The sequence below is a fragment of the Naegleria lovaniensis genome (assembly GCF_003324165.1).
Source record: "Naegleria lovaniensis strain ATCC 30569 chromosome Unknown tig015, whole genome shotgun sequence".
NCBI classification, from domain to species: Eukaryota; Heterolobosea; class Eutetramitea; order Acrasida; family Naegleriidae; genus Naegleria; species Naegleria lovaniensis.
Window position 1 is genome coordinate 111,635 of NW_025407837.1, and position 9,932 is coordinate 121,566.

Sequence of the window (9,932 nt, forward strand, 5' to 3'; positions counted from 1 at the left end):
GACAGCGTCAGAAGGTGAGTGCCACTTGACCATGTCACTTTCAAAAGATGAGCACAACGCCTCCCCCAACAACTATAGCTTCTTAAGAAATTTGATTTTTTTAAGGTAAAGTTGCAGTTCAATGAACATGGAACTTTGAGTCTTGCTGCAAATTACAGAGATTCAAGTCGTTGCTTGAGCGTTGAACGCACCTCAAAGATGATTCATACTCTATACCTCCATTTGAAAAGAACTTTAAAAGCACGAGCTGTTGGAGCCATCCTCTTTCAAAAACAACAAGAAAAAACAAGAGTTTCAAACATCGATAACAACACTCCAACGTAACAACAGCAAACAACAACAACAATGGATCAAGTACAATCTCTCGTCGTCGATAACGGATCTGGTATGTGCAAGGCCGGTTTCGCTGGTGAAGACGCACCTCGTTGTGTGTTCCCTTCCTTGATTGGTAGACCAAAGCAACGTTCCATCATGGTTGGTATGGGTAACAAGGATGCCTATGTTGGTGATGAAGCAATGTCGAAGAAAGGTATTCTTGCATTGAAATATCCTATCGAGCATGGTATTGTCACTAATTGGGATGATATGGAAAAGATTTGGCATCATACCTTCTACAATGAATTGAGAGCTGCTCCTGAGGAACATCCTGTCTTACTCACTGAGGCTCCATTGAATCCAAAGGTCAACAGAGAGAAGATGACTCAAATCATGTTTGATACCTTCTCTGTTCCAGCCATGTACGTTGCTATTCAAGCTGTCTTGTCCTTGTATGCTTCTGGTCGTACCACTGGTATTGTCTTGGACTCTGGTGATGGTGTTTCACACACTGTTCCAATCTATGAAGGTTATGCGTTGCCACATGCCATTTTGAGATTGGATTTGGCTGGTAGAGACTTGACTGATTATTTGCAAAAGATTCTCATGGAACGTGGTTATTCCTTCCATACTAGTGCTGAGAGAGAAATCGTTAGAGACATTAAGGAAAAGTTGTGTTATGTAGCATTGGATTTTGAAGGAGAAATGAAGAAGGCCTCTGATTCTTCCAGTATTGACAAGTCCTATGAATTACCAGATGGTAATATCATTACTGTTGGTAATGAAAGATTCAGATGTCCAGAAGTGTTGTTCCAACCAAACTTCATTGGTATGGAATCTGCTGGTGTTCATGAAACCACTTTCAACTCAATTGGTAAATGTGATATTGATATCAGAAAGGATTTGTATGCCAATGTAGTCTTGTCTGGTGGTACTACCATGTTTGAAGGTATTGCTGACAGAATGACCAAGGAATTGACTGCTATGGCTCCTGCATCCATGAGAATTAAGGTTGTTGCTCCTCCAGAACGTAAATATTCAGTTTGGATTGGTGGATCAATTTTGGCTTCTTTGTCTACCTTCCAATCCATGTGGATCACCAAGGAAGAATATGAGGACGCCGGTCCAGGAATTGTTCATAGAAAGTGCTTCTAAGGCAGCCAGAAATTAAACCATCTTGATTACTCTTAATAACCTATCCACTGGTATTTCAATTATTTGTTCGAGGAGAAGGAGTTTTGTATGGCACAACAAATTTTGGTTTAGAGTTCATAGTTATCAGTAATTGTTGGATAGCTTTTCTACCAAATGTGTCAATGCTTCTGGTACCAATGGCTGCAAATGTGTATTTTGGAGTTGGTGGGGTTGTGTCTTCCCAATCTAAATTAGTAATAATATGTTTGTTGTTCTGATTCTCTACTTTGCAGCTTGCTTGATACCATTGTTTGTCTTTCTGTGAAAACACAAACAATGGAATTTTAACACTATTGTTATGAGGAACTTCTTGCAAGGTCTGAATGAAATTAAGAGCAAACAGTTGACAACCCCAAGCAGTACCTCCATCTATTCGCACTTGGCTCTGATTATTTGATGTTTTCGGAATAAAACAAGTAGCAATGGCATAGCAACTGGTTGCATTTTGAATATTAAACTAATTGCGACGTAGAAGATCCAACTTGTAATTATTTCTCTTCAAATAAATATTAGCTTCTTCTAATTTAGGATCAGCCTCTCGGAGCTGAATTGGGGATAAGCATTTCACGACTGCTCCATTTACTGAGGAACAACAATGACCTGCAAAACTAATAATCTCAACCTGGCAAACTTTAACTGCAACAGACACCCACTCAAAATCAGCACCAGAAGCACCTCCGCTTACGCATAAACGCCGAGCAGAGAGTGGTTCTTTCGGCATTTTTTTAAATTTTCAAACCTTACGCAAGAAATCCAACAGAACTGTTAGCTCTGTTCAATGGTAAGTATCACAACCAATATTTCTTAGATGAAAGAATAGACTAAGGGCCTTCGGTCTTATGTTAGAATTGGATTTGATGAATATTTTTCGTTGCTTTATGTTTTAAACTCTTAAAAAAATGCATTTTACGCCAACACGGAGACTTATTTCACCCTTTGATTCCTTCTTTTCTACCAACACGCATTCGGAATCAACTTGGCAATCACAAACAAAATATAAAGCAATAGAGCCATCTGAGCCACTCTCTTTGGATGATTCCGAAATTTTGGAAACTCAAAATAATCAATCATCAGGAAATTTGGATCATACTGTTGCAAGTGTGTATTGCGAAATGTGTGGAGAAGAATTAAAGGATATGTTTGAGTATGAGCATCATTATGAATCAGTGCATTGTCATTTATGCTCGGAATGCGAATTAATCTTTCCAAGTGCTTATCTATTGGGAGTTCATTTAGAGGAAAGCCATTCTTCCTATTTCGAAGTTTGTTTACATAAAAACAAGGATTCTAAAATGTATCAATGTTTGGTGGAGGACAAGTCGATATGTCATGAAATGTTTAAAACGAGCGAGGAACGAGATTTACACATGATTTCACATCACATGTACGAGCCTGGTTTTAGATTTGAGAAAATGGGTCGTCCTTTGAATAATTTTGGTGAAACCAGTAATGATGAAATGTTGGAATAATTGAATGATTTTATTGAATTTTGGCATTAATTATTATTGAAAGAAACAAAATTAGAGAGAATGTTGACTTGAACATAATTATCCTAATAATCATCGAATAGTGGTATATATGGGAAATAATGTAGGAATGAGACAAAAGTCAACAAACTATGAAAACTAGTAGAGAGTGAATTTCGAATCGTTGAGGAAGAGAATGGCTGTTGTGTGGTGGATTGTATGGTGTTGATGGATTTGGTTGTGATCGAAAACTCTCACACACTCACACATTCAACTATTTACAATCCCTTTCGTGACATAAAGTTACGAGCTTCGTTCAAAAGTACTTGCTTCACCTTATCATTTGCATCATGAAGAGGTGTTCGACGATTATTGTCCTCAATGGATACATCAGCTCCATTTTGAACGAGTAATTTTGCAATTTCAATATCTGGATTAGGATTCACAAAAACTTTGTGGAGAGGAGTTTGTCGATGAATATCTTGTTGGTTCACATAGAGAATCACTTCAGCAGGTTTGTCGTCCATTGAATTTTCTGTTGAATTTGGAGCCTCCTTACTCTTTCTTGTCTTTAAATCTTGCTCCAATAAATAATGTACAACTTCCTTCTGTAAATTCTGAGCTGCAAAGTGTAGTGGTGTCATGTCTTCATCGGTCGTTGAGTAAATGTTATCATTATACTTTTCCACTAGGTCCTTACAAATGGCCTTGTTTCCTTGTTCAGCAGCCAAGTGAAGAATTGTCTTTTTGTGACGGTCTCCAATTTTATAATCTGCTCCTCTCTCTAATAACAATTTGACCACATCATATTGTTTGTATTGCATGGCACAATAGATTGGAGTGGTCATGTTATCATCCACTGCATTAATATCAATATATGGATGTTCAATCAAATAATCGAGCATGAGTCTATCACCTCGAATGGCAGCAATGTGCAAAGGAGTCTTTCCATCTTCTTCATTCTGACAATTTGGATCAGCTCCTTGCAAAGTAAGCAAAACAACATCTGCATAATTATTTCCATCAACAGCCAAGAAGAGTGACACTTCAAGAGAAAATCCTTCATCATTTTCTTCCGTTTCCACAATTTCTGGAAATTCCAATGGATTTCTAGCCAATTCCAAAAATTTGAGAGTACTCTCATTGCTTTTCAGAGTTCGTGCCAATTGTTCAGCACCCTTATTTCCAATATGATTATCATTGAGTGACAATCTCTCTACTAGAGAACCATTCAAAATGGATTCTGCCAAAGCAATGGCTCCATTATCATAAATTTCATTCTTATCCAATAAAATTGTTTTCAGTGTCGTGTTGCGAACCAAAACAGATGCCAAATCTTCGGATCCTTGATCACTGATTTGATTACTTGATAAATCAATGAGTGAAATGGATTTGCTTTCCTTGATGGCTTTGGACAAGGCAGTCAAAGTTTCACATGTCAATTCATTGTTGGACAAAATAATTGATGATAAATTCTTGGTTGTACTTTGAATTCCATTCATAATTGGAACACATTGTCGATCTGTTAACTTGATATCAGAGAGATCCAATGTCTCAATTTTTGGATTTCCATTCAATGCTAAACCCAAATAAGCAAAATCCTCATCCGTAAATGTTGAACCCTTGGTAAGAACTTTGCTAAATTTCCACACACTCGATTCAATATCAAAATGAAACTTTTTCAACGCATTGGCAACCTTTTCAAGATCCTGAGGTTTCGAGCCAGAACCCATACTCGCTGCTTTTGGATGATTCAAAGCCAATACTGCTTGAAATGTTTCAAACCAATAATCTCGTTCTTCAGTGGTTTGAAATTCCAAATCCAAAGTTCTCTCTTCACCAATCAATGAAAAACATAATTCTTCCTTGACTTTCTTGGATCGTTTGAATGGTTTGGTGTTACAACCCTTTTCAATTTTTGTAAAGACGGAAATGGATTCATTCGATTTCTTGGTCGATTTGTTATCGTTTTGAATGGGTTTCCAAATAATTTTGTCGTAACTGGAACTGATAGAGACCCATCGTTCGTGTGGAGAACCTTGACGACCGTGTTTGATGCATTTGAAACCTTGTAGTGTTGTTGTTGTTGTTGATGTTGATGTTGTTGGAATATTGTTCATTGATGGAATGATGTAATGGATAGAATGAAAATGTTCGCAAGGATGATGACATTCATGTGGTGTAATTTATAAAATCAATATTATAGGAAGATAATGTTCAAAGTAGTTGTGTGGTTCCATGTTTTTATCCACATATTTCATACAAGAAAGCGTCGACGAGAGAAAGTTGATAGATGACAACGATGTGAAAGATAAAGTGTGGTCAAGAATTTAATCATCATCTCCATATTTCGACCTACCTGTTTTTAACTTCTTCAAATAATTCTCAATCTTTTTCTGTTGAACCAATTGTTCGTACATTTTGACGACAAACGAGCAGTGAAAAGAATTATTGTTATTTGTAATTAAAAATTGATTGTTGTTTTGGGTGGAAAATGTGAATGATGGAAAAATTAATGATGGAAAAAGTAACGGAGTGCTTTTGATGTGTAGTCTTGGTCGGAGTGTGTTTTTGTTATTACAGAAGAGCAGAGAGGAAACTTCAACAACACGAAAGCAATTTTTTTTCGCCTTTGACAGTTGACGGGCTTGTGCAAAAAACAAACAGACAACTCGGCCCCATTCAGAAAAACTTTAACAAATTCATTCACACTTTTTCTAGACATTCGTGTAATTTTTAAACCTTATTTGATCGTGGAGGGGTACTATTTGTACTAAATTTTTATTTCACCTTATCAGTTGTGTATTGTTGAGATAAACAACTAATTGATATCTTTACTGTTCATTCCGAAATGCATCTTCAAACATTATTGTGAGAAGGATGTTGATTCAAAATAAAAAATGGGAAGAAGAGAATTGTACAGAAAGTGAGTGTGTGTTTTGATTTCTTTTTTTGAATAAATAATAATTCATTATTTCGTGATGGTGATAATTGTTCATTGAACTTGTTTGTTCATAGTAAACCGAGCCTTCATAATGCTGCTCCTCTTGCTGCAGCTCATTCTCAACCACTCGGAATTACCATCGGAGCAAGGACCACTGCTCTCAAGCCTCCCAAATATTACATTCCTCGTGAATATTATGAGAGAGTTCTGAAATATATGAAAACAAAAGAGCATACCAGTGAGCTGGCTGGTGTTCTCACTAAATTCTTGTTTTCTGCAAAGGATTGGAAATATTTCTATTTTGATCATCGATGGAAGGAATATGCCAATGTGCGGAGAGCTTTACGCAAATTAGTTCAAATGGGAACATTGCAAACGTTGTTGAGAGGAAAATACTTTGTGGAAGAGGATGGAGAAGAATATTTTGCAAAATCTGTTCAAGAGGAAACGAACAAGAATACAACTGTTGTGGAGTCATCGTCTCAACAACAAAAGAATTCTGAAGTCGTTGAGAGAGAAGAGCAAGTGAAACTTGAAGCAGAGAATGAATTAGATCAGAAACAACAAAATACTTCAAAATCCAAGAAAAAGAAAGAGAAGAGAAGGAAAAAGAAACAACAAGAGGAGGATTTAGATCTTGATGACGATGATGACAATGGTGACGATGGAACATTTGATGGATTTGAAATACAACGAGAAGAAGATAAAGAACCATTATATGAACTGAATGAATGGAAGGAAGACAAGAAACAAAAGAAAAAGAATGCTAAAAAAGGCAACAAGCATTCAAAGAAACAAATCGAAGAAGAGGAGCCAGCGACAGAGGATCAATTGCTTAACGAAGACAACTTTAAAGAAGAGCTCGGTATACCCGTTCGAACTGTTCACATTGATTTTAACAGTATCAAGAAAACATGCTCTCAAACTGAAAAGATTGATTGTGCTGAATACGACTCGGTCGTGCAAATTACTTCTTCAGGAGCCAAAAAACCCTCAAAACATCATCACAATAAGGATTTGGAAGAGTCAAGTTCTTTACATCACACTATTATTCAGGTTGTTGAAGGTGATGTATTGTCAACAGCTATTTTGTTGAAAAGAGCCAAATTGAATCCTATAATTTTAATCAGTGGAAGTCAAACATCACCTGCAGGTTCTTACTCAAAAGGTGGAAATACACAAGAGGAAGATGTTTGCAGAAGATCAGCGCTGGCTCTTGCATTGGCTGATCCCTATCGATTTGATGAGAACAGAAACTGGGTAAGTATATATATGAGCTTTCTGATTTCATTAAGGATTTTATTTTCTAAATTGCACTTTAGACCTATCCCTTACCAGAGTTTGGAGGAGTTTATGTTCCTCATTGCTTAGTGATTCGTCAACCAAAGAGCGAAGGATATGCCTTTTGTAAGCATCCTACCACGATTGGTATGATGGTCATGTATCCCTACATCAACCCTCCCACAGAGAAGAGAAAAGTTGCTGACCCTACTACAGTGGTCACAGAAAGTGATGAGTCAGATGAAGATATGCAATATGAATTGTTTGTTACAAGCAAATTGGCTAACTCAATCAAAAAGAAAATTGCAGCCTACTTTGAAGTTGCTTTACGAAAAGGACATGACGCACTGGTTTTGGGATCCTTTGGGTGTGACAATACTCATTCCAATCCTGCCTATCACATTGCTTCATTATTTAAGGAAGTTTTGTCAAGTGACATTTTCAAAGACAAATTCAAGGCTGTCATTTTCTCCATTGCCCAAGACAATGAGTCTGACAGCAAGTTAAAGAACGACTCAGACGAGACCCTAGATGAAGAATCAGAGGAGAGCAGTGACAGACAAGCAGTTGATGAAGAGGAATTGACAGAAGATCTCGAAGTTTCTAGCTCTGTTGAACCAAGCACAAACACTCCAAAGAAGAATAATTTATCAATATTCTCCAAAGTCTTCCATGGAAAAGAAGATGCTCCCACTGCTGAACATTTTATTTCCACAATGCCCTCTGCTGTCACTCTTTGAGGTTGTCGAACGAGTTGTTGTATGTTTCGTTTCAACACATGATTGAACGATTTTAAACGATTTTATATATTTACAGTAGTTTTTAAAAATGTCTTCATCACATCCCTACATTACAGTCCGATATATCAAGGCTTCATCGTCATCATCGGAATCATTCTCTCAAGACAAGGACCAACACGTGATTGAGGCTCAATTTCCTCTTATTGAAATTAAACCTCACAAAATTCCTTCATCATTTAAATCCAACAAAAAGGTCCGAACCGAACCAATTCCATCAGTAGAAGAAGCAACTACAAGCAATAACGTTCATTCTTATGAGGATCTTATAGCCCATGGAAATACAACACCAAGCAAAGAGCAACAACAAGAACAGAAGAATTCTCTCACCTCTCGGAAATACAAAGTAGACATTAAAGCCATTGCCGATTACTTTAATTTGGAAGATGCAGACTGCATTCTACAAAAGGACTGTGGTCGTATGTGTATGCTGATGGATCATACGGTAGTTCCATACGCTTCGTACATTGTCAGCGGAACCATGAGATCAACAACAGTTGCGGATGAGTTGCAATCCTCAGGCCAATGAAGAACCCTCTCAAAAAGACAGGAATTGTTTTTGATCGAAGAATGCAGAGCCATGTAGGGAGAGCTTCACATCCAGAGTCTCCGGCTCGATTGTCTGGAATTTGGAGTTCGTGTATTGAAGACAATAATTTTGACAAGTTGTGTACAGTTATGGAAGGACGAAAAGCTACCAGAGAGGAGTTGGAATGGACACATGCATCACATCATGTTGATGCAATTATGGCCTCAAGGTTGGACATGTTTAATCATACAACTGACGTATTTGTGACTGAAGAGTCTGGAAACGCTGCCAGATTGGCATGTGGAGGCTTAATTGATCTCACTGAACAAGTGTTAAAAGGGGAGCTAGACAACGGCTTTGCTGTAATTAGGCCACCAGGGCATCATTGCTATTACGACAAAGCTTCTGGTTTTTGCATCCTAAATAATGTGGCAGTAACAGCTAATGCTGTTCTTAGAAGAGGTCTTGCAACAAGAATTGTGATCGTAGATTGGGATGTTCATCATGGAAATGGTACTCAAGCAATATTTGAAGAACAGTTTCGGAGCAAGTTTGACATACAGGAAAAGAGTAATGAAATTCCAGATATACTTTTCTTTTCTTTGCATCAGACACGAAACAATTTTTATCCAAACACTGGCAATTTGGAGCAATTGAGCTATGCTGGTGCGAAACGATTTATTGTCAACATTCCTTTCGACGAAGTGTACGGCGATCAGGAAATGTTGAATGCATTCGAGCAGATTGTAATGCCAATAGCAAAAAACTACAATCCTGATTTGGTGATTGTGTCAGCAGGGTTTGATGCAGTGAAAGGCGACAAACTCGGAGGTCAATTATGCTCTCCCCAACTATTTGGTCATCTTACAGCTTTGTTAATGGAACTTGCCAAAGGAAAAGTTGTTTGTGCCTTAGAAGGGGGTTACAAAATTGAGGAAACAGCATCATGTGTGAAAGAATGTATTTCAGTGCTAGTTGGACAGGAACCAAGTTCTTTGGTCTATTTAGTAGAGCCTCCTTACTTGAAGGAAGAACAAATTCAAAAACATACGGACATGTTGCAACGAGTGAAATCATTTTATGCAGAACTATTCAAAAGAACGGTCGAGTAGCAAGTTAATTCTAGAGCTTGTGCTTAAAATTCTTCGATAATCACTTCCTCCGATGTTGCTGGTGCATTGGTTGTTGGTGTGACACCAGACTTAATTTTTGGAGTTCGGGGAGAATTTGATGCAAATTCAAAGGCGCTAGAAGAAATATTTGGACTACCATCAATGGAAGATTCTTCGTCATGAGAATAGTGAGACCTATTACCATATCTTGGTGATAGATTGACTTGAGAATCTAGCCTTAAACGTGCTTGAGAGTAAGCCTCCATTTCTAAATGGTGAGACATTTCTATTTCG

General features: G+C 37.6%; 8 protein-coding genes across 8 annotated transcripts; 5 read left to right on the top strand and 3 right to left on the bottom strand.

Moving 5' to 3' along the window:
• Positions 1 to 345: 345 nt before the first annotated feature.
• Positions 346 to 1,470, top strand: C9374_002235 (uncharacterized protein; the record flags this gene model as incomplete). Its single annotated transcript, XM_044691631.1, has 1 exon — positions 346 to 1,470. The coding sequence occupies one exon, from the start codon at positions 346 to 348 to the stop codon at positions 1,468 to 1,470; it is 1,125 nt and encodes a 374-aa protein (XP_044550483.1).
• A 496-nt stretch (positions 1,471 to 1,966) lies between these two features.
• Positions 1,967 to 2,230, bottom strand: C9374_002236 (uncharacterized protein; the record flags this gene model as incomplete). The annotated part of the gene is made up of 1 exon (XM_044691632.1): positions 1,967 to 2,230. One exon carries the CDS (start codon positions 2,228 to 2,230, stop codon positions 1,967 to 1,969), a length of 264 nt encoding a protein of 87 aa, XP_044550484.1.
• A 178-nt stretch (positions 2,231 to 2,408) lies between these two features.
• C9374_002237 (uncharacterized protein) lies at positions 2,409 to 2,978 on the top strand (the record flags this gene model as incomplete). The annotated part of the gene is made up of 1 exon (XM_044691633.1): positions 2,409 to 2,978. The coding sequence occupies one exon, from the start codon at positions 2,409 to 2,411 to the stop codon at positions 2,976 to 2,978; it is 570 nt and encodes a 189-aa protein (XP_044550485.1).
• A 275-nt stretch (positions 2,979 to 3,253) lies between these two features.
• On the bottom strand, positions 3,254 to 5,395 carry C9374_002238 (uncharacterized protein; the record flags this gene model as incomplete). Its single annotated transcript, XM_044691634.1, has 2 exons — positions 3,254 to 5,043; positions 5,335 to 5,395. The coding sequence occupies 2 exons, from the start codon at positions 5,393 to 5,395 to the stop codon at positions 3,254 to 3,256; spliced, it is 1,851 nt and encodes a 616-aa protein (XP_044550486.1).
• Positions 5,396 to 5,875: 480 nt separating this feature from the next.
• On the top strand, positions 5,876 to 7,940 carry C9374_002239 (uncharacterized protein; the record flags this gene model as incomplete). Its single annotated transcript, XM_044691635.1, has 3 exons — positions 5,876 to 5,901; positions 5,994 to 7,179; positions 7,242 to 7,940. 3 exons carry the CDS (start codon positions 5,876 to 5,878, stop codon positions 7,938 to 7,940), a joined length of 1,911 nt encoding a protein of 636 aa, XP_044550487.1.
• An 88-nt stretch (positions 7,941 to 8,028) lies between these two features.
• Positions 8,029 to 8,526, top strand: C9374_002240 (uncharacterized protein; the record flags this gene model as incomplete). The annotated part of the gene is made up of 1 exon (XM_044691637.1): positions 8,029 to 8,526. One exon carries the CDS (start codon positions 8,029 to 8,031, stop codon positions 8,524 to 8,526), a length of 498 nt encoding a protein of 165 aa, XP_044550488.1.
• A 41-nt stretch (positions 8,527 to 8,567) lies between these two features.
• On the top strand, positions 8,568 to 9,638 carry C9374_002241 (uncharacterized protein; the record flags this gene model as incomplete). The annotated part of the gene is made up of 1 exon (XM_044691638.1): positions 8,568 to 9,638. The coding sequence occupies one exon, from the start codon at positions 8,568 to 8,570 to the stop codon at positions 9,636 to 9,638; it is 1,071 nt and encodes a 356-aa protein (XP_044550489.1).
• A 23-nt stretch (positions 9,639 to 9,661) lies between these two features.
• Positions 9,662 to 9,922, bottom strand: C9374_002242 (uncharacterized protein; the record flags this gene model as incomplete). Its single annotated transcript, XM_044691639.1, has 1 exon — positions 9,662 to 9,922. One exon carries the CDS (start codon positions 9,920 to 9,922, stop codon positions 9,662 to 9,664), a length of 261 nt encoding a protein of 86 aa, XP_044550490.1.
• Positions 9,923 to 9,932: the final 10 nt, after the last annotated feature.